Genomic DNA, 24324 nt, shown 5'->3' with positions numbered 1-24324 from the left:
GGGAAATGGTCAGGAATAGAACAAATCATGTTGAGGGAGACACCCCAAGAACAGAGAGACAAACGGCGCATGGTCTCCCTGATATGCGGGTGTTAGAATCAAACTGCCAAGAGACATGACAAAGCAAACAGGACCCAAGATACCGATTCACAGCGAGACCCAAAAAGGACAGTCTTGGGAGAAATGCACCAAAAAGAAAGACCCAAGCACTACTTCATACGCACCTAAAATAATATCCAGACTGAAAAGAACTCCAAAGATAAGGAAGCAGAGGACCTCTTCTTAACGAGTCTTAGAGTATTTAGAGACCCTATACTCTGCACCTCATATATGGTGTATACACGTGCACATCTGAGGAAAGCTGGGAGGAGGACCCAGAGTAAGTGGAAAACGGGTGGAAAAAAATGCAGTAGAGGGGGCCCAACAGCTGCAATGGACATTGATGAACGCGAACTAAGCAACTCAAGGGCACTGGGGGGTTGGGGGAAGGGAAGAAATGAGAGAAAAAGAGAGGAAACAGATGATACTCAACAGAAGGAAAGAAATCTATCTGGAAGGAATTGCGTCATTATTAATGTTCATACAGTTCATAAGCATTGTAGACTAGAATGACGATGCCCATCACTGGGAAGGTTAAAGAAAATAAGGAGCAGGTAACAAGTATGACAAAAAATGTCCGCACTACCTTAACTATGTATTTGTTAACCCCTCTGTACATGGACAAAAAGAGAGAGAGAGAGAGAGAGGAAGAGAGAGAGAGAGAGAATCACCATCCTTGCTCCAAAAAGTTCCCAGGGCCGCTGCAGCTCCAAAGCTGGGTCACCTCCGGCTTTACCTCCACTGGGTCACCCACAAAGGGGCAGGGGTAAGGGAATGGCTCCCCAGGTTTCTATTTTGTACTCAGGGCTTGGGTGCTGTCTCTGAGCTCTTTCTGCTCAAGGTTAGCACTCTCTACCACTTTGATCCACAGCACTATTTCCAGTTTTCCACCCACACAGCTAGTTTGGGGTTCGGCCAGCTGTGCAGGGTGGCACTGAATTCTACTGTGAGCACCAAGTAAAAATCCCTGATACTTAATGTGGGATGTGCTTCCAAGTCCCCCGAAACATCTTCCGACACCCCTCTCTAGTTCACTGGATTACTCAGAGGACATTGGCTAGAATATAGAATATGATACAGTGAAGTTGCAGTAAGTGAAGAGCAAAGGATGACTATACGCTCTATGCAGCCCAAGTCCCCGACACCAGCTCCATTTCCCACTGACAATCTTTCAACGTCTCTGCAGAAAACACTGGCCTGCCGCCGCCATGATTTCCTGGGTCTCCCACCTCAGGGTCTCTAGCAGCACAGGGATTCAAACCTCACACTTTTTTTCTCCTTTCCTTGCAAGACCTTCATTGTCTGCAAATTACTATTTGTGAAGCAGGAATATAATTCTAAGAGAATATGTTTTATACTGTGATTGATGGGAAAATACGCTTTTAACTTGAAGGGCAAGACCAATTTCCTCGCGCTTCAGTTTTTAGTTGCGAGCAGGCATTAGTGTGATAAAGCACCAATTATGACTAATCTCACCTCTGTTAAGTACTTGGTTTGGTAAAGCTTGAAGGACTCTCCACTTTAGCAATCAATTTACTAAACTACAGGAAATAGTAGATTTTATACAGATTATTACCCTAATGTCACATTGTTCCCTTGAAGCTCACATAAGTTCAGAATGAAGTGGGATTCTTTTCATATTTTCTCTCTTCGTGTGTGTGTGTGTGTGTGTGTGTGTGTGTGTGTGTGTGTGTTGGTACTAGGACTCGAATTCAGAGCTTGGGGGGCGGGCTCTTAGTTTTTCACTCAAGGTTAGTGCTCTACCACTTTCTCCACACGTCCCCTTGTAGCTTTTTGTTGGCTCATTGGATGTAACGATCTCAGGTGCTTTCCAGCCCTGGGCTGGCTTTGGAACCACGATCCTCAGATCTGTCTCCCTAGCAGCTAGGATGGCAGGCGTGGCGGCCAGCGTTCTGCTCCTAACAGGTAGGTTTCGCAAGTCCTACTTAAGGGCAACGCAGAACACACAGGCCACGAGCTGGCAAAAGTGGGCCCTGAGACTCGGAGGGAAGGGCCCTCAAGTCTGCACTGGAAGAAACGTTCCCCACCTCGTTGCATCCGCAGCAGCCCGTTTTCTGGATCGCCAATCTGGCCATGCCCCCCTCCCCGATCAAACACTTTCAGTTTTGTTTGTCCATGAAGGTTCAGCACGGGTCTAAATGTGTCCAAATCAGAAACCGGCGCCGATGGGCTCCATCCCTCTTGGCCGGCGGGCTGGCCTCGGTCTCTCCTCGGCTCTGTGGAAACTGACTGGTGCCATTTTCCAGAGTTGATGCTCCAACGCAGAAACATTTCTGTGTTTTATTTTATTTTTTTTTAAATCATTCCACTTTTTTGCCCTCAAGAGAGAACTCTGTAGCATGAAGGTGACTTTTGATAACACCGCTTCCTAGCTTTAACATCAATCAGTATTACCACTTGGCTGCCTGAAGCACTATTTCTCTCTTTGGTTTAGAGACTTCATGGAACCTGGCATCAAGACGCCCTACCCTGAGACGGACCATTGCACGCGTACACAATATGCAGCCCCTTTCTTCTCTCAAGATTTCAGCCCATCTGGGAAATTACATCTGAGACGTCCGGCCTGCATGGGTCAAAGGAGCACCAAGAGAGACTTCTCCAGGAGGAGAGCTAAAAGGGGCTCCCAAGACGAATTGCCCCAAGGTGATAAAGTGAGACTAGGCATGGAGCAACAGCAGAAAAACAAACCTTACACAAATGTGCAGGATCCCACCAGAGATTTGCACAGAAAGTCACGTTTCATTTTGTTATGGCCCTATTTCTTTATCAACATAGGAGTTGTTTTTAATCGCTAATCTAAATATAAACTTTTGACATCAGGACAAGATGGACTAGTGGATTCTGCCCACTATCTGTTCATTAGTAACTGTGAATTACTGATATTGACTGAGGAAATCACTAAGGAGAGAACTTCAGGGTTTTGAATATGAACTCCAACAAGGAAATGTCCAGTCTGCACAGTGACCTTAAATCAACAGCAAGAATTTTTTTTTTTCAAAACAAGCAGCCACACAAATTCCCAAAACATGAAACACAGCTAGATGTGGTCATTTCCATTTTATCTATGCAGTAGCAAGAATCATTTTCCTCCCTAAATTCAGAGAATCGTAGCAGTGGTCAGGTAGGTGTAATGGATAGCTAAAGTTCTGAGATCATGCTCAAAGCCTAAATTATCTCAGGTCTTTCAGCTTTGGCCTTGTGAAACCTTTTGTAATTGCTACAAAAACCTGGTTAAAAAAAAAACATTTTAACATTTGAATTTATTTGACTTCTTTCTGTATTCTTTACTCAAATTACTGGAAATGGCAGGACACAGAAACACATTAGCCAAAGGAAGGAAATCATTCAAGACATCGCAAATGACAAAATGCCTCTGAGTTAGATTGCCAGCTTCAAAAACATTGAGATTAGGAGGAGGCTGGTGGCTCGCACCTGTAATCCTAGCTACTCGGGAGGCTGAGATCTGAGGATTGCTATTCGAAGCCAGCCTAGGCAGGAAAGTGCAGGAGACTCTTATCTCCAATGAACCACCAGAAAACCAAAGGTGGAGCTGTGTCTTAAAGAGCTCAGGGACAGCTCCCAGGTCCCGAGTTCAAGCCCTATAACCGACAACCAATCAACAAACGAAAAAAAACAAACACAAAACCATTGCGATTAGACAGAACTTCCAGCCGGACAGAGATCCTTTGAGATCCACACAGCAGGCTGCCAGCTGAATCCTAGTACTGGACTTCCCAGCATTCCTGCCCCGTCTAGCTTCCCACTTGCCCTTCACCCCAGCAGGAAGGAGAAACAGAGGCGCACAGGTGTTACTTACAATCGTGAAGTTCATGACTTTGAGAATCCAGATGGTCATGGCCAAGTTCACCAGGATTAAGATCATGAGGAGCAGCACAAAGAAATACAGGCATCTTTTCCGCCAGCCGTAAATGCCCACTTTGTACACCTGTGGCCCCTCGGCACCAGCCACGGCGCTCCGGTGGTGGGGGTACTGTTCCTGAGGCATCTGGAACGAACGAGCGGAGAGGGGAACACATGAGGGAGAGGAGAAAGGCAATAAAAAAAAAAAAACCCAGAGCGATAGAGAGAGAGGGCTGGCTGCTGTCTGCAGTTCTCACCTTCCTGATAACTGTAAAAATCTGTTATGGGGGGGGGGTCATGAGGGACCGTTCCTGAAGTTGGCTCTAGCTCTTCACTTGATGGGTTGGGGCAGCCACAATCATACACACCCCCAGAGAAAAGGGACCCCCTAAACCTATGGAGCCATTTTTCCTCAGTGATTCAGAATTTCAACTTTATGGGGAGTAGGGCCACCGATTTATCAAAGGCCTTTTTAAGGTGGAATTAAGGGGAGGGGTAACCCTTAAACACCATTGATGAAAGTCAAGGTGATGGTAAGTACCAAAGCTCTTCTCCAGTTGTAATTAAACCAGGTGTGCAACTTGTACAGCTCTGCCCCACAGCAGAGGAGGGGATTTTCCCCCCAGATGTGGTACCTACGTACAATGGAATTTTACACAGCCTTTAGAAAGAAAAAGATTACACCATTGGCTGGGAAATAACTGGACGGAGCTAGAGCAAGTCATGTTAAGTGAGGAAAGTCAAGTTCAGGGAGACAGAGATAATGCGGAAACTCGATCCAAAGTGCACTGGGATATGACCAATTATACAGGATTCTAGACGCTCACACACGGTGAGACCAAAAGAGGGTACTCTTAGGAGAGAATCACAGAGGCACAATCCCCATGCACCTCTTCTATTTACACAACATTATAAATATACAGAAATGAACTCCAAGATATGGAAATGAGACCTTTAATTTTTAATTTTTGGTGATTCTGCTTTTTCTTTATGTATGGCATATTCACGTGTCTATCTTGGGGAGGGCAGCGGGAGGGTACAGAAACTTGAGGGGAAAAGAGTGAAAAAGTGCAGCAGTGGCGCTCACTGGACACGGATGAAAGGGGACTCGACAACGCGTGGGTAGAGACGGGAGGGAGGGAAGGGAAGACTCCATAGGAAAGGAAATTACGGATTAACTGACTCACGTCATTGTAATCCCTCTGAACACCACGTCTCTAACAACAATGAAGTTTTTCATTTTAAAACGAAACAAACAACTATGCCAGAGCTAAAAAGGCTTAAATCCAAAAGCATCACACTGCTCTTTCCGTGTCTGGCTATTTAGAAACCCACCTCATTGACAAAATCTGTATCCTATGCACAAAATGCAATTAGGGTTGTCTGAGAACGTCAAGGTTAAAAAAGACAAACAAAACCCTGTCCATTATTTGACTATCAAGCAACTATCCGTAGCCAGGACCTTGCCCTAACAGAACCAACCAGGTTACAGTTTCAGTAGTTGTTTGATAGAATAATGTGGAATTTCTCCAAAAGATCATTCGGAATGGGAATTCTACTAGTTTTGAGAGTTCGAAACCCATGACCTCCGGTTTTCAACTGTTCCTGCCTGGACTCACATAACATTACAGAATCAAGGGCAAGAGTTTACAGTATGACTTGGGCTTGCTATAACTTATAACATCCAAGCTGAAAAATAAATACTTCAGGAAAACGCGCTAGGGGGTGGCTTGAGTGGTAGAGAATCTGCCTAGAAAATGTGAGGCCCTGAGTTCGAACCCCACTACTCTCCCTGTCCTCCTACCCCAAGAAAAGCCCAGTTGATAGAAATTAGAAGGACTGCTTTGGTGACATACAGATTAAAATTTCCAGTAAATGGAAACGTGATTGGTAGCACACGCAGAACAGGAACAAGCTTCCTTCTGGGCTCACTACACTTGCCGGAGTTCACTGGGGAATTAACCATTTTTGGATTAACTAGGCACAGACAGAGCCTCCCATTTAGCCATGTTAATTGTGTGGTTTCTGACTGAACACTATTTACTTTCAAGGGCTCTTTCTATTCAGCCATCCATACAAGGAATTGGTCTTGGATTACAAAGGTCTGGCAAGACTTAGGGAACCGTAAGGAAGCCATCATTTTTCTTCTTGATACAAATGACTGGCATTATTATTTTTTTCTCTCTTGTAAAATTCACCCAGATGAGTAAATTCCTGTTTTGTAGCCTGAGAATGGAATCTTCTTTTCAAATTACATTTTCTGGCATGAATTAAGATATCTGCATTTTGTGGTTTGGTTTTATAAGCACTGAAGTCTATAAATGCTGAGTAACTTACTGAAAAATCAGACAAGGATGTTACTGAAAAATCACATAAATTTAAGAAAACCTTGCCATACTTTAACCTCCTTCCATTCAGAAATCATTTTGTAAACATTTGAAAAAAAATTGCCAGACATGATCACTATTTAAGAAAGGCTACTTCAATATACATGTTCAAGGCATGAACTTGTTGATATTTCCATGTTTACATAGATGGGTATATTTTACAGACGGTCCTAAATCTAACCCAGTCTAATTCCTGTAGCAAAGGGTCACTCTCATTAAAGGACACAGGAAGTGAATTTTTCAACAATTAGGTGAGGCAGGAAGTGAATTTTTTCAACAGGCTGGCGACTTAAATTTGTATACAGGTATGCCAACCGACTCCTAGAAATGGATACTGATGTTGTTTTTAATAATTCGCTGTGATCTACAACTGTTTAACCCCACTCCGAGTTCAAACCCCAGGACCGTCCCCACCAAAAGAAAAAAGGAGAGCATGCATAAAGGATGACAGACATTTGTAGGGCAGTACGGTGCACCAAACATTATAAACGCTTAGGCTTGGGCTGGGAATATGGCCTAGTGGTAGAGTGCTTGCCTCATATACATGAAATCCTGGGTTCGATTCCTCAGCACCACATATACAGAAAACGGCCAGAAGTGGCGCTGTAGCTCAAGTGGCAGAGTGCTAGCCTTGAGCAAACAGAAGCCAGGGACAGTGCTCAGGCCCTGAGTTCAAGGCCCAGGACTGGCCAAAAAAAAAAAAATGCTTAGGCTTTGTGGGGAGTAGGGGGTTTAATTCAAGGCCTGGCACTTGCTAGGCAGCTGCTCTACCACTTGGGCCACGCCACCCGTCCTTGTGACCCTCCAGTTATTGGCAAGGCAAAGCTCTGGGCTGGCACGGACCCCGTGCTGCTTCCTCGTGTCGCTGAGGCTGATCGGCAGGTGCTTCTGCTCCCAGCCACTGGCAGAGATGGAGTCTTTCAACTCTTTATTTCAGCTTGAGCTGCCACCTCCCCGTCTCCACCACCCAGGCCTGTCTTGGACTGCCATTCTCCTCCACCTTAGCCTGCTGAGTCGCTGGGATTATAGGCATATGCCACCATGCCCGGGCTGTTTGTGAAGATCGGATCTCGGTAACGTTTTGCCCAGGCTAGTCCCAAACCGTGATCCTCCTAGCTGTACCTCCTAAGGAGCCGGGATTACAAGCGTGAGCTCCTCACTTGACCCTGTTCTCTCAATGCTTGTGTTAAAATTCATCCAGACCGATGTGAATAATTGCCCAGAAGAGTGCATCATCACTAACTAAGATCATAAGCTTGAGATGGTTTCTAGCTAGACTTTTTCCACATGGATATAAACTTTAAGTCAAGTTATCGAAGAAGTGAATGATTGTAATTCAGTCAGGGTCCGTACTATTTTATTTTAATTTTTGTACCAGTCATGACACTCCCCTTTATTCAAATGATGGACCCAAGAGTTTTGGCCATTCAGTCAAATGAAGAATGCAAGTTCGGGCTGGGAATCCATCCATCCGTCCGTCTGTCACACGTCTGTTCATCCATCTCATGTCCTTCCGTCCATCCGTCACATGTCTGTCTCAGAGGAGCCTCCTATTTTAAACATAGACATTTTTCTCCCAGGGAATACGCCATCTTTGATAGCTCCCTGAAACCCACAAACGTTTACAGTATCATTAACAAAAAAATGGCTACAAAAACACCCTCAGAAACAGTGTAATGCTTCACATGGCTAGCACATGGCTCATCTTATTCCGTGTCATTGTATATTTGGCTTCAGGTTTCCAGCAGCAAGAATCACCACCATACCAAGAAGCAGAACCCTAACGTCACAAAAGAAGGAAAGCAGCAAGCAAGAAGAAGCGAGAAAGCCACCAGGTTGATCAGTTAGTACAGCACAATCTTCTGGAGGATGCGGGAGAAGGGAGTCCAGCCTGATTGCTCTCCCCCTCAGTCCCTCCCTTGGCAGCATTGGCCAGGCCGTTGGAGGCCCCGGGGCGGGGGGGGGGGGGGCGGGGGAAGGTCAACTCGGCTTCTAGGAGTCTGATCCTGTCCGATCTTCCCTGGGGCGAGATGTGTGGTCTGCCCGAGCTGGGCGACCTGGAGCCCTGGCAGTCCAGGGCTTTTATCAGAGAGCGAGGCTTGCTTTAAGAGGAGCCTTCACTTTCTCGGCTGAAAAAGAAGAAGAAAAGGCCTCGCATCCCCGCCAGCCACACACCCCAAACTCCATTACCCCGGCCACCAGCAGGGAGGTCAGAGCGAAGCAATCTCACGGGATTTATTCACAGGGTGATCCGTGGTGACTCCCAGTCCCTCCGCCCCAAGAGCCCCGCCCCCCCCAGGCCCGCAGGAGGGGCAGGGGCGGGCTTCCAGGGCTTCCTTTATAGCAAGCAGGTCGCCCTACTGGATAGCAGGCATTGGGAACGACGATAAAGACAGTCACCTTTCTGCACAGCAGTAAAGGGGAAAGCACAGCAGCGGGGAAGGAATTCAGACCGTGTAAGAAATGAACCTGGACAATTCCGCTCAATGTGACCCATACATCTACCTATCTACGATTATCTACACAGACACCCACCTTTACCTATATATCCAGCTATATGTTTACCTTTATTTATACCTATCTAACTATATCCATTCATCCATCGCTCATCTATCTGTGTCTGTCTGTCTGTATGTATTTATGTATGTATGTACATACGTATGTATGTATGTATGTATGTATGTATGTATCTATCTATCTATCTATCTATCTATCTATCTATCTATCTATCTAATCTGTCAGTCCTGTTTCCCTAGGACAACCAGCAATGTGGATTTTCATTTTGAAAACGAAAGTTTAACAGAAAATAAAAGTTTGTCCTCAGAAGCAAGCCTGTACACAGCCCTGATTCTCCTTCAGCAGTTTCCTGTCAGCAGTGCCGACAGCTAGTCGGGGCCTGGAGCCAAGCCGCCCCACAAGGCAGGCCCTCCCTCTGCTCCTTGTTGGCCCTTCCACTCCACACTCCAGGGCCTCCCCTGCACACGGGACACCTAAGGGTTAAAAACAAGGCCTTCAGAGCCTGCTCCCTCCCTGCTTGGGAAATCTGAGCCCTCCGTGGCTACGCTCTTCTTACAAAATGTGCTTTCTGATTAGTTCCAGAAGGCCGGGCCTGGCAGGCTGCCCTTAGGGTCTTCCACTGCGAGGGGGGCTGAGATCTGCCTCTCCTTCAGCCCCACCCCGTGGGTTCTGCTGTTTCTCACCAGCAGGCAAAGGTCTCTCTCTCTCACACACACACACACCCCACCCAGGTCTCCTCCCCACCCAGCTCCTGGTATGGCCGCTCCTCTGGAGTCCTTGCTGCCTCCGCCTCTGCCCTGCATTCCTCCCCGCTCCCCGCTTCTGCTTCTTTTCCATTTCTCCTTGCACATGGAGTTTTCCCTTCTTTACTTTGCCAAGGCACTCCAGAGTTTCTTCCAAGTTTCCCGCACTGCTCCTCACGATCTGGAAACCCGGGGTTGCTATTTTACGCCTCTACCCGAGTGCCTGACACGCACTAAATTTAGAGGCTATGACACTCTCTCCCCGAAGCCTTCCACCTCCCTGGCTGTGGGCTTGGCTAGGGTTTCAGTCAGCTCGGAATCTGCAGTGGCATTTGGGGAAAAAAAAAAAAAGTCACAGTCCATTCAGACTTCTAACTTTGGTTCGCTAACCAGCCCCACCCAAAGCCAAGGTTCATACAGAACACATTCCTGAGCTATCCCTAGACCAAGAAACCCCAAAGGCCCCCCCCCCCCCCCAGGTAGGAAGCTGCAGAAGCGAAGACCAACTCGCTGGCTGACCGTCCGGCCTCCTTATCAACAAAACGACCCTCTGCCCACTCGTGTACAAGGCGAGTGTGGGCGTCGCCACTTCCCAAACTCCACAAGCTCCCAGGAGCTGATGGTGTCGGAAAGGGAACTTGAAATCACACGTGTCTTCACAGAGAACCACCCCGGCTATTCATTCCTTCATTCCTCTCCCTGGCAGGCGGATGACCAAGCCCCCCCCCCTTTGAAAAACACTCCCCCCTCTTGTACCAGCCATTCAGCTGCTCATAAACCAGTCATGGAATTTATCTGCGCTGAACCAGCCCCCAAAATGTAATGCCAATGTATTACATGCCCATTAAAAGCCAAACACAGAAAATAATACAGTCTTCCTATGAGGAAAAACATACAAAACAAGCCTACACTGCAATATTACCATCCCCACCCCCAAGTGGGGGAGAGAGAACCCAAATAAAACCGTAACAAGAAAGGGGGAAAAGAAAAACCTGCTGCAAATTAGTTAATATCTGCTTTTCCAGGTAGGTATAAAATAAAACCAACCGATCAATACAATAACGTCCAAGCCGTTACATCTCCCGCTTTTAACAATAACTTTGGAAAATAAACGCGTGTTTTCTGTCACAGTTTTATTTTCTTTTCTAAAATAGAAAAAGTGTTTTTTTTTTTAAAGTGAAAACTACAGGCGCCTCCTTCCACCGAGAATCACTAACAACAATGACACAAACACAATTACAATTCAGCATATATTTCAAACCATATTACCACCGACAGCCACAGCTCATATAATGAAAGTCAAAAAATCCTACAGGAAAGTAAAGCTTGCCAGGAACTCCCACTCACAAACTCTGAGCGAGCGAGCTCTCTCTTGCTCTCGCTCTGTCTCTCCCCCCTTCCTCCTCTTCTTCCTCCTCCTCCTCCTCCAATGCAAGTATCTTCCAAAATAGAAATTTCAAAGCCTGATTCCCTCCAAAAAACACACATCTCACACACACACCCCGTTTTCTGCTGGGCACACCCCATCCTCAAACTCCCCGTGAGGGAAAGTGTATGGACCGATTGTCTCAGATTGTCTTCCCTGCCCTGGGACCCCACTTTTCTACAGCAAGGGAAAGATGGCTGGGGGCGGGGGTGACCAGAAAAAGATTCCCCAAACTTCCCTTTCCCCAACCCTGTAAGCAACCCCGCATTAACGTTCCCCAGTACCTTCTGCCCCACTGAAAAAAGTAACATAAAATAAAAACACATCACACAAGCGGGAAGGGGGTAGGCTGGGAGCTTGAGGCACAAATACAACCACGACATGCAAACACACACACACACACACACACACACACGCCAGTTATGAGAGGAGGTTGAGGAAGTGAACAAAGTTTGGAAATGTGCAAAGTGCCTAGGGAGAAGGGGGTGAGGTTCCTACCATTCCTGTCTGTTTCTCTGTGGAAATTCACCCCGGAGCGCTGAAGTCCTCTGGGCGGTTGTGAGCAGGCCGCCTGGGTGTGAGCAGGCCCTGCCCGTGTCAGGAGCCCCTAGTCAGATTTTCCAACTGCAGAACTCAAGCCAAGTCCCTGCCCAGGCCTGGAGTCTTTCCCGAGCGGCATTCCCTTCTTCTCTCTGCCTGCTTTGAAACCGTACTCGGCCTGGAGTTCAATCCTGCTTTGTCAGGCCGGCGGCTCCTCGCTACTGGGCTGTCTCCAGCTAGCAATGAGAAACACGTGTGGTGTGTGAAATCCAGGAAACTAGAACTTTCCACCCGGAGGTACCAGATGTTGGCAATAAGTCATTTCTCCCACCTCCCTCCCCACTCCTTTTAAGGCCGCTCCCCCACAGCTGATTCCTGTTCAGCCCCCCTAGACTGCATCTCCGGGCTTGATAACAAACCAATTACAGGTGGGAGGGAGGTGGGTATTGTGCATTTCCATCTTTCTACCTGCTGCTTTCCTAGGGCTTGGCTCAAAATTTGCACTTGCTGGAGGGGATAAATAATATTTTTAGCGTGTGCAGACTGCAGAGTTGCAAGTGAAAATACTGTCCTTATCTTCCGGGCATTTTACATGTGTGATGCAACCTGTGTTTCTATGCTGAGGAGCAAAGAAAGTCCCTCACCGCACCTGTGATTCCGGCTAGCTCACTACCCTCTCCAGGGTTTGTGGTTTAACTTTGATATTTCTTCTTTCCACAAGACAGTCAAATCTCAAGACACAAGGGAGGGTAATGCCCCGGTCCTGTCACCCCGAAACCCGCCTCCCCCATCGAAAGAGCCAAAGCTCAATTGTCAAGGTGACATGGCACCAAAGAGATGGCTGAAAGAAAGAGTAGTACTTGTTGTGAACATCCTCCTTTGTGTGTGTGTGTGTTTTTTTTTTGGTTTGGCATTTGCATGTTTCCCTCCCAACTCACACCACACCAGGAGCCACTTTCAAAGAGCTCTGAATAATTTTAAAAGTAGTAGGTGTTTCTGAAGAATGGTCTGAAATATCAGGATTCGGTAGGCTCCCAGGGTAAGCATTAGATTTGTAATGGGTGCTTTTGGGGGGGAAAAAAATTAAGGTTTTTGCCTGGGGGATGTGTTTTGGTTTTGTTTGTGTTTGATGGCACTGGGCCTAGCAGCCAGAGGGGTCAGGGTCTCCCGCTCGCTCGGGTTGCTTGCTCAGGGCTGGCTCGCTACCACTTGAGCCATGCCTCCAGCCCGGCTGTTTTGGTAGCTCACTGGGGACAGAGCCTCATGGACTTGTCCGCCTGGGCTTCAAACTGTGATCCTCTGAATCCCGGTCTCCTGAGTAGCTAGGATTAAAGGCGTGAGCTACGGAGGAGGGAAGGGCACTTGGCTTGCCTTGGGAAGGGGTGTGTGTGTGTGCACATGCACACATGCACACGCATGCATGTGTTGAAGGACATGCCTTCATCTAAGGTCATCCAAGGTCATGATGTGATAATGGTGGAATCTGAGCACTGTAGAGGGAGAAGCCCAGAAAGACCATGAGTGGCCCTGTCCCCTGTGCAGTTCTTGCCGGAGCTGGAGTGAGGAAGGGTGTCCTGTGCTCCCGGAAGCCTGGCCATCACCCCCCACCCCCGGGGGGGGGGCGGGGAGCCTCTCAGTCAGAGGCCCTGGGCTCCTCTACACCTGTTCCCTCACCCTCTTACTTCACATCGGGACCTTCTGTTCCTGACTGTGAATTTAGAACGACTTGGAGTCACTGAGGATTCGGGGAGATGAGTAGTGAGTGTCTGTCAATAATTTTAGCCCTGGGGTGTTTTGAACTCGGGGTCTCACACTTGCTACGCAGATGTTGGGCTCCTTAGACACTCCTCCGGTGCCTTGGCTATTTTCAACGTGGGGTCTCGGTTTATGGCGAAGCCGGCTGGGAACTATGATTCTACCATCTCTAGCTTCCACGGGCTCCTAGCACCATGTTTGGTTTAGAATTGTTTTTCCTCTCTTTTTTTTTTTTTGTTGTTAAATAGAATAAAAACCAGATTCTGTAACATAATGCCAGTTGGTGCCCTGGGAGCTAGTAGGCGCTGGGAAAGAGGCCATCTGACTGGCGCCTTTTCTATGGCTTTATGTGTACCCCAAAGAGGCCTTCCCCATTTTGAACACAAGAAACTGTCCTAAAGCTTTAGGAGCTGGAGCGGCCCGCCAGCCTCACAGCTAAACAGAACCCTGGCCTCCTCCTCAAGAGGGATTCGCAGAGAAGGAAGGCGGTCCGGGGAGCGGGAGCCCAGTCAGTGATGGAGGGAAGGGTGAGGGAAAGTGCCACTCACCCCCAAAGTGCTCAGCGGCAACCTTCTAAAAATAAAGCAGATCTCAACAACTGTCAAGTCCTTTTCCTAACAGCTGCTCCATCCTAAATTTCCAACAGCGGCAGCCACACCAAATCCCCCCCCCCCCCCCCCGAGGAAGTCTCTACAGGCTCTGAAAGAACTGGGTTTCTATCTGGGAGACCAGGGCCTCCTCAGCCTTGGTCTCAGAGCCAGGGGCACAGAGGTGTCAAATGAATTCCCCCAGGATTCATGAGTTACGTTTGCGGGACTCGGGGTTTCTCCGGCAGATCCTTATTTTGAGGACTGTGTGACTTAGGCGATCAAATATTTTAAAAGCACACGTATAAGAAAAAATAGTACTACGATCCTAAAGACTGCTTCTATGACACCCTTGCTGTCTGAATACATGGCTTATTTGGGTATGGCAGAGAGAGAGAGAGAGAGAGAGAGAGAGAGATTAGAAGATACATCATCATCAACCCTGGGCTCTTGCTTGGCTTTTAAGCAAGGCTGGCACTCTGCCACTTGAACCACGCCTCCATTTCAGGCTTTTTGCTGGTTTATTGGAAATCATAGTCTTTTGGATTTCTTGGCCAAGGTATTTTCACCAGAAACATTGATTGCACTGGCATGAAAAAGGCAACAGTGTTTAAAAATGCCCCTCAGATCATTTTCATAGGAGCCAGACTTAAGAATCACCAAGTTACAGACTCTCCTAAAACATAAACATTTAGCGTATGAAATTCCTTGGGTTTTGATTTCCTCAGCCCTGCAAAAGTAAAACAACAACACTCATACACTTTATTGTGCCATTCTATGGGCTAAAACTGTACTGTAAGTGTCTTCCCATGGCCTAGCAAGGAAAGACAGCAAGTGATCTTCAGAAAGACTAACTACCCTGCCATGGGCTGGTTTCAGTACTGTGACTAAAGGGATGGTGGTGCCCTGGCCACTGACCAGGGGTTGATGTAGGGGTGCGGGGCCATGCAGACAGAGGGGAGAAGTAGTTACGGCCCAAGCCTGTACTGCGCTCATCAGGGCCCGTCTGCATTGGTAACAGCACACGGAGCTCACTCCGATTGGCCAAAGGAACAGATAGGGAGTCAACTCAATCGTGCAACCCTAAAATCCCAGTGGCAGAGCTGAGGTCACGACTGAGGATAGACTCATTAGACATAATGCCGATTCTCTCTCTCCACTGAGCTTTCCCTTAGCCTCCTCTGCAGTCTTGTTCTCTCCAGGTGGGAAGACCCCCTTCTCCACTCCCTGGGAAAAAGCACAGACCTTTTCTCCCTCTAATTTCCAGGAAGGTCCAGCTTGAGCTACACGCGTGCCCCTCGTGTCGATCTATCTGGCTCACGGGATGCCTATGGGAAAAGGAGACGGCTCCATCTGTGTTCTGGTTTAGTACAATGATCAAGGGGTTGTGGAAAGGGGGGGGGCAGGAGCTAACTACGCTTGACAGAATTCACAAAGCACACCCCGGCGTCTTGCCAAAGGAAAGCCCTCTAGGAAATACAATGACACAATATTTAACTCAAAGGACAGGAAAGTATTCACAGTGTTCAAGCCAAAAATAGTCGAATTCGACTTTAACTAAGAGCAGACGATGAGAACAATAACTTGGTGGCCTCCTTTCATCTGAGAGTTCACAATTAATATCTCATGGGAACTGGCGCACTGCCTCAAGGCTCTTCAAAACAGAGCAAACCCAGCGCTAATTTTTCTTGGCCACCAGCAAAATGATCTGGTTGATACTGGAGATAGCTTTCGTGGAAGGAATCTAGCAGAGGACAGATGGCTTGGTGACAAATGAGTGACCCACACATTGGGAGATTCTGTCTATTGGTCAGACATACTTTCTACTTCATCTTCAGTTTGGGAGACTCAAATATATGCTTAATAAACAAGAAGGGACCCTCAAGCTAAGTCAACATTTGGAGAAGGAATTGGAACATTGGTAATTAACTTGACATGGCAAGTAACGAATTTCATCACAATTGTGCTCCTTTAAAAATTATTTCAATCGTGTGAAAAATCACAGCCCTACTACATTCCTTCTTTTTCCCTGCAGAACACAGATCGATTGCTTTGTACATTTCTTTCGGCTCCATCATTTCTCATTTTATTCTAGCTGGCTGAAAGTAAACTCTTACAATATCATGTGTTTTTTTTTTAATTTGAAATAAAATTTATTGATCAGTAAAAAAAGAAATGGATCAGACTCCATGATATTGAGAAATGAGTAAGATCTGTGCTTGAAAAGCACACACACGATCACTTGACTTCATTCTGACAATCTCAAGCTTGCTATGTTCCGAAACCCATCATCAGTTGTATGCAGGCATTCCAAATGCACAAGAAGGACCAGGAAGGATGGATGCAGCTTGAAACTGAAGGTCAGACTTCAAACATCCAACTCCCAAGCCCAGGAATTACATACCAAAAGAAACACAGAAAATGCAGGTGTATACTTCTCAAATTCTTTGTTAGAAGAGTTAGAATTGTTTGATGAGTTCCTGCTAGATATGTGATAAGAAAATGATTGGGCAAACCCACACTAGACTGTCTGACACATAACAGGTACTTCATAAACGTTTATTCATCCACCAGTTACTATCCATAGTGATAAAAATATTCGGATCCCATTTTTAGTCTATTGCAGCTGATAACTGTGATTTTTGGACACTTACAAATGGTGGGCTATTACTTAATTCTGATTTAGAAGGAGAAGGTGTATTTTTTCACCCAAATCTTTTCATGTCTCCTATGAGGAAATTTAAGGAGTGAGAGGAACAGGGGAAAAAAAGCTGAGAAGATACAGGTACCAGAGGAGCTGCACAAAGCTTGGGCTTGGTTTTAGTAGATGACTGGCTCATTCTGTATCTCTTCTTCCCTCCCATGCTGAATTCACTTCCTCCAACATAATCTTTGTTCCAAGATGCTGGGCCCATTATCTCTTTGGCTTCTTATCTCCTCTTGAGCAGTCAGGAGGTCCTTCTTAGGATTTCTAAGTATTACATTAATGAAAAACTAAATGTAAACAGATAAGGCTGTGAAATAATTAAAACAAAATTTTAATGTCTCCAGATACAATGCTAAGAAGCAGACAAAAAAATGGTCTCATAATAACCTGAAGAGATTACACTCCACAGATCATTAAATATCTGCTGGAATGAACTAAAAGGAAACATCCTAAGTCTTTCCTGGGATGGTAGGGTTCAAGGGCAAGAGGTAGACTCAAGGCTTCTCTTTGGATCAACTTCTACATCATCTTGGGTTGACATGAGCCCCACCATCTTGTCATTAGCAGAAGTGGGTGGAACCAACAAACTGGTTCTGTCTGAGCTTACTGCTCTCCTCCTTTCTTAGCATAGCGTGTCGAGAGAACAGAGCGGAGGAAATATCGCTTGCATAAAGTGTACTTAAAGGCTGTAGTAACAGGCTCTGCTTCTCAGCCTTGAAAACATGAAGAACGCCATAACCACTGAACAGACAAGAACGGAAACAGGAAAGTCACCATGTGTTACCGGGTACCACAAAAGGAAACACAAAGCAAATAGACAAACAAAAACCAGGAAAATGAGAGGGAGAATATCCTTGCATCCTAAAGCCCTTGGTAGTCACTGTAGCCGGAAGAGGAGAGGCAGTGATGGATGGAGGCAACACTGATGCTGCTGCCTGCATCTCAGTGGTCAGAGCCAATCAGAACACAGATCTTTCCAGCCAATCCTGGCTCCTCAAGCTCCACGTAGGCCGTTTCTTGATCATGCCCCCACCCTCACCCCACCAAGCCAAAAAAGCCGACTGTGATTGTCAGTGGATTTTAGGTATCAGCCTCTGCTCCTGTCTGGCTAAGGGCATAGTTGGGAAGAATTCAAGCCATCGAGCTCCGATTCTAGGGGTGTTTCCAGATGCCCGGTAGGCCTGGAAAGCGAAGGAAATCCACACACATTCTATGAGTATGGACTGCAAATGCACGCACACAGGTTAACCCTTTTTACTATTATCTTTAAGTAGTTGTACAAAGAAGGTGCTGTCTAAGGAAACCGTTTATGAGTATGGTATATCTTGATCAATGTCATCCCCTTCAACGTTCTCAACACCCCTCCCTTGGCTCTTCTTCATTTTGGATTCTCATCTGCGTGCTACCCCTCTTCTCCTTTCCCATCATCCCCCTCTTCCCCCATGTCCCCACCGAATCCCTTTTGAGTGCCTGCTTCCTGATCTTTCATTTTGCTGAACTTTTTATTCCGGCTTTCTAAGGAATTACACGATTTGAGAGATTCCTTGAACCTCCCGGTTTATACAGGCGGAGGCTCCAAGTTGAATGGCAAGGCCAAAGGCCCTGGATACTTTAGAATCAACTCTTTTGTTCTGCTATATTAACTCAGATCGGTTCTGCGACCTTGAGCAAGTCACTCCACCTCTCCGAACACCAATTTGTTCTCTTGATAACGCCCAGAAAAAGATAATCCTTATCTACTACACAGGAGATATTGAAACCCAAGTGAAACACTGTGGGTGCAAATGCATTTTCTAAATTACAAAGTGCTATTAAAATTACATTAGTCCATTACTCATAGAAAATATTAAATCATGACACCACTCGGCTTCAATTTCGTACTCATTAATAGGAATGAGAAGCAGCTTAGCATAGCAATTAAGGAGACAGACTTCCGTATCAGACAGGCCAAGTTCCATTCAATCTTCATTTCTCAACTGGACTATATATGACTCGTTAACCCTCAGAAACTCAGTTTCTTCCTTATCCCTATCTCAAGATAATCCTAACACATAATTATGGGGTTTTTGTAAAGATTATGTAGTACTGAAAAACTTAACATTGTGTTAAAAATTAATTGTAATTGCTACTCGTCCCTGGCTCGTGCTTTCAATTCCTAGCTGCTCGAGAGGCCAAGATCTGGAGGATTTGAATTTGAAGCTGGACCAAGACGGTCATACATATGGCCAAGCTGATTTATTTATTTATTTATTTTTGGCCAGTCCTGGGCCTTGGACTCAGGGCCTGAGCACTGTCCCTGGCTTCTTCCCGCTCAAGGCTAGCACTCTGCCACTTGAGCCACAGCGCCGCTTCTGGCCGTTTTCTGTATATGTGGTGCTGGGGAATCGAACCTAGGGCCTCGTGTATCCGAGGCAGGCACTCTTGCCACTAGGCTATATCCCCAGCCCCGGCCAAGCTGATTTATAACCCGGGCACAAGAGGACATTAACAACAGAGATACCAAAAGACGCGTTCTCATCATACTCTGCCTTAGAGGAGGGCAGCGTGGAGCTTGAGGACAGTGCGTAGAACTGCGCGCAATCTGAAGTTTATGAACATGTTATTTCTGGTACTTTCCACTTAACAACGTTATTTCAGGTAACCGAAAACCATCAAAAGCCAACACAGGTGTAAGAGGGTCTACTGTACATCTAACTTCGCCCTTCATGACTCCAACATGTTCGTCCTTCTCCTTTTCCTTCCCTTTCTCCTCTGACTTGAGATTTTCTTGACCAACTTCCCAGCCATTTAGGAAATAATGGTTTGTTAGGGATTCCTGATGCCTGAAGTTTCCGGTTGGGAAAGGCTGTAGCTTTTGTCTGGCAGCTGTGAAGACAGAGCTTTACATTTTGAAAGAGCCATATTTAAAAGAGAATTGTAAAGCTGAACACAAAATCCACTTTCCCATTCTATTCTTCTTTTTATTTTTTTAACCTTATATCTAGTAGTCTGTAGATCCAACAGACTTACTCAGGGAACAGTGTCTCGTGTGTGTGTGTGTGTGTGTGTGTGTGTGTGTTACTGGTGTTGAACTCGCTTTGTTCATGCTAAGGAATCATTATACTTCCTGACCCATTCTTCCCTCTATGGACTGGTTGTTTTCAGGTAAGGTCTCACTTTGGCTAAGAACCACGCCAGAACTGCAGTCTTCCTGTTGTCACTGTAGCTGGAAGGACAAGCATGAGAGGCCATACTCAGAATCTTCTGCTGGCACAGAACTCTGCAACTTTCTTGCCCAGCCTGGACTGGAACTGTGATCTTCCAGACCCCAGCTTTTCCTGCCGTTAGGAGGACAGGCATACACCTCCACACCCTGCTACTGGTTGAGAAGAGAATCTCAAAACATTTTTACCCAGGTGGGTCTTGAACCACTACCTTCCTGACCTCAGCCTGTGGAGTAGCTAGGATTGACAGCACCTGGCATGGGCGTAGACTTCTTATAATCAAGAATAAAAACGCAAAACAGATTTCTTGGCACAGATAACAAATAAAGGTAGGGGAAGAGAAGGCTAAAGATATGTTGAAAGTCCAAACCCATCTTTCACTCATCTGTTGGAAAGAATGGGGGCAATTTCTTTTTATGTTGGGTCCCACAAAATCACGGCTGGAAGCCACTCAACTGCCGGGCATAATGGCGTCCCCGTGGTTCTCTTTTGGACCCACACTAAACATGACAGTATTCGTGAAGATGCCACACAACACTGAGGGTAACACCTCAGAACAGGTTCCAGAAACCAGAAGGGCACCCCTCATAATGTTCATTTCTGGGCAGGCAAAGCAATGTTTCTTCCATGCTCAGATCGTGTTGGGAACAGAAAAGCAGCCCCCAACGACACAGGTAAACAACACAGCAACTCCTCGTGCCAGCGAGCGCGGGATTCTCAGTGCTATGTGACCCGCTCAGAGCTCTGGTCCCCCCCGGGTCCCTGACAACGACTTATAAAACACAGACAAAGGGAGCTCCAAGGCGGAGGGGCTCCCGGGGCTGGGGGTGGGGGGCTCTGCTGAAGCAACTGCCCCTGACTTGCTTCCGTCATGACAACTGTCCTGGCACGGCCCGACAGTCTAAAGCCATCCGGAAGCACGCGGTGCAGTGCTGAAGACCCGTGTGCGCGGCTCTTGCACGCCCTGGGTCTCTCCGAAAGTGTTTCCAGATTCAATGTATGCCCACAAACCACCAATACTGTCACCACCACCCGTTGTTCAAATGCAGTGCCTGGCGCTTGGCAAATGTTATACATCTCTAACCTTCAAAGCAACAGCAATAGAGTGCGTGTGTGTGTGCATGTGTGTGTGTGTGTGTGTGCGTGTGTGCAGGAGGGGTTAAATGCCTATGCACTATGAAATCATGTTGACACTTAGTTGTCATGGAAACTGTACTACAAGATGGGTTTACTAAGAGATGCTTTGGTCAGCAGAGGGCCGTGGCCATGAATGCTATAGGAACCATTAGAAAGGGTCAGTCTGACCCATGACGGCTTCCTTTTGCCTTTTCTTTTTGCTTCTGTCCTGCCATCACGCAGGAAGACATCTCTGGCCAGGTGCCCACACTTAGCATTTTGTTTTGTGAATTCAGAACAATTTTTGGGTCAGCCATGGGCTTGAACTCAGCGGCTTGGGCCCTGTTCCTGTCCCTGAGCTTCTTTTGCTCGAGGCTGGTGCTCTACCACTTGAGCCACAGCGCCACGTCTGGCTTTTTGGTAGTTAACTGGAAATAAAGAGTCTCATGGACTTTCCCACCCAGGCTGGCTTTGAACCACAATCCTCAGATCTCAGCCTCCTGAGTAGCTAGGATGACATTATTTCTAAGTAGTTGTACAAAGGGGCTTCAATTCAACATAGCAGTTTATGATTACAGTGCATCTTGATGGATGTCCCCCCCTTCCATCCCTCTCCCCCATCTCTCCCAACCCCACCCCTCCCCTCAAGTCACCAGGTTCCATCTGCATGTAAGTACATTGAATACTGTGGTTGTATCTGCCCGTCCTTCCTCTCTCCCTTTCTGGCCCTCCCTCCTCTTGATGTCACCTCCTGTTGACAACACAGGTTTCGGCTTCCTGGTATTTATTGTGTTACACTAGAAAGTCATCTATGTGAAGGAGTTACGCCGCCGGGATCTTATTCTACGTACTTTGATTTCGGACATCGCATCTTCCAGAAGAGTGAACAGACACGTTTTTCTTCATTGTATTACCTGATCTTGGGATGGAGGCACAAACACGTCTTTTTTTAAAAGTTGTGTATGAAAGTAGAGTTGAAAAGGTGTCATCCTAAGTCATGGAAACATGAACACACACACACACTTTTCTTTCTTTTCACTTTTGGTATGGTAGTCGGCAAATCAGATGAGGTATAAAGCACACAATTAAGAAACAGGCTTTGTGTGAGATGATTTTTTGTTAACTGCACACGAATGGAAGGATTCTGAGTATGTTTACGTTACCAAGCTGGGCTCAGCTGGGCTGGGCAGCAGCAGTTTAGGCTCATTCAATGCATTTTTCAACTTATTCCAGTTTCATCTTAGAAGGGGCTTATGGAGATGTAATCTCAGTTTTCAGTTTCCAAGCATGATTTTCATGGATGAAATGCGATAAGGTTCTTTCTGCCTTCAATCCCCAGTCCTTAGCAGACCATATTGTCAAAGAAAAGCACTCACCATCTCTCTCTCTCTCTCTGACGACCCTCTGAGAATGTGGTTCTGTTTAATTAAATGTCTCTATTAAATATTGAGTTGTCTGGGGAATTTATTTGAGGAACTCAAGCCTGCCGAGTTTGTTATGAGACATAATCAGAAGTGTTCCTTTTCATCTTCCTAACAACGCTAATGTAATCACCTCGAATCATTGCTGAAGCAGAGGAAACAGAGTTAAGAATTTCAGTTAATCATACCATGTGGAAACATCTCAGAAGTACTTGAGATATCTAACTGCTGGGTATTGTGTTTTTATTAAAAGTCAATAAATAATTAAATTGTAAACATTCAACAGAACCTCTCGAGAGTGGACAGACAGGCCTCGCCAATTCCTCTGCCTATAAGAAGGGAATTTCCTTTTGTAAAAGATTTCTTTTTAAGGGTGCACGTCAACCAGCTATAGGTAATGAATGTAATGGATGAAAACTTTCCTTGGCCCAAACCAGTAATTATTCAATTAAGTATCTAACAGCACCCAACCATACTACAACTAATTGAGTCTCTTTTCTTCCTTCATGCTGTGGAGGCAGTTAAACACAGCCAGATGTTTTACAGTTTCCTTTATGCTACCAACGGGAGGATGTGTTCGTTAACTAGGTCAGCCACAATTAGGTGCCTGAGCCACTCATTCATTTGTTTAGTGGACGTCTTTGTATGTGCATCGTAATCCAGCCAGTGGGCAAACCATGAGGAATATAATCGTGCGACAAGATAATGCCCTCCCCCCCAAGATAATGGGAACATGAGTTCCATTCCGTGTTAATTCAGAAAGTAAAACTGGGAGGAGCAAGTGACTGGCGGGCTGTCAGCAGCCTTTGCTTTCTGAAGACTTCTTATGGTTTTATTTTTTTTTTTAAAGATGGAAATCCCCCTTTCTTTTGGGGAACCAACCTTTTCCTTCCACGTTCTCTGTTTAGAGTAGGACTGAGGTCTACTTCCTAAACACCTTCCTGGTCACGTGGCCTAACACTAGTGTATTCATATTAGCGTACTCTCTCTGTACTCTCTCTGACAGTGACGCTGCTCTGAGAGGAGTCCTATGCCATTCTTTAAGATGAACCCACTTCCCTTCATTTGTGAGGCCTGCTTTAGTCATGCAGGTGTCCTGCAAAGCTTCCTGGGTAATGGGGCCCAGGGTCAGAGGAGACGAGGAAGGTCATGTCTAAAATGGGAGAGATTTCTTTATAGGCTAAGACTCCACGATTGGTGGAGAAGCAAGAAGCTTGACCACACAGAATTAATAATCATGTAGAAGTGACTCGTAGGTTTTATGTAGAGGGATGTCTGTTGGTTAGTACTCTGCACAAAACTCATAATAAAGGGCTATGAAAACATTCATTGGAATCTAATATGATTGTCCGACTAACAGAACACTCATGTTTAATGATAGCATCCCGCAGAGATACACGGCTATGCTGATATCCAGGGTAAAAGACAATGTGTGTGTGTGTGTGTGTGTGTGTTCTATGTATTTATTGATAGAATCTTCCACAGTTTGAATCAAAGTGCAAAATGGCTCACAAAAGCCCTACAACTCTGAAATACGATGGTATATCAAATTTTGTGTTGCCTAGGTTTTTCACAGATCAAATGTCAACCAGAACTCATCACCAGGAAGGCAGAGTGACAAAGCCCCCAAGACTGGGAGCTGGGGGCCCCCAGTCCCCGTGGTAGAGTACCGCACATCCTCAAGCAAACCGCTGTGGTTACTGAAAAATCGGAGGCTTTGCTAATCACAAAATCCATATGAAATTTATTTTTAATATGGTCTTTAAATGTGCTGGATCTTAATTGCTGAGGCTTTTTGGTGTCCTCTGGAATTCAGTGGAAGGCGATGCTGTCTTCTTTCCTCCTTCCCGTGCCCTGGAGATGAATGCTGGAGCTACCCCTCCCCTTCCCTTCTCTCCTCATCCTTCCCCTCCTTCCTGCCCTCCCCCCCTCCCCCGCTTC

At 46.3% G+C, this 24324-nt stretch overlaps 1 protein-coding gene across 5 annotated transcripts in view; it reads right to left on the bottom strand.

Annotated features, from left to right (window-relative positions):
- Positions 1–24324, bottom strand: part of Sgcd (sarcoglycan delta) — a 464814-nt gene that overhangs the window by 170075 nt on the left and 270415 nt on the right. For 3 of the 5 annotated variants that reach the window (XM_048334294.1, XM_048334295.1, XM_048334296.1), the window contains one exon: positions 3938–4126. In XM_048334294.1, the coding sequence (XP_048190251.1) occupies positions 3938–4126 (189 nt within the window). Of the gene's footprint in view, positions 1–3937; positions 4127–9755; positions 10084–11552; positions 11818–24324 lie in introns of those variants that run through there. The other 2 variants (XM_048334293.1, XM_048334297.1) reach the window with 2 other exon arrangements.

This window comes from Perognathus longimembris, chromosome 25 (assembly GCF_023159225.1).
Source record: "Perognathus longimembris pacificus isolate PPM17 chromosome 25, ASM2315922v1, whole genome shotgun sequence".
Lineage (NCBI taxonomy): Eukaryota > Metazoa > Chordata > Mammalia > Rodentia > Heteromyidae > Perognathus > Perognathus longimembris.
Note: the sequence above shows the minus strand (reverse complement) of the source record. Positions and strands in the feature narration are given on the sequence as shown.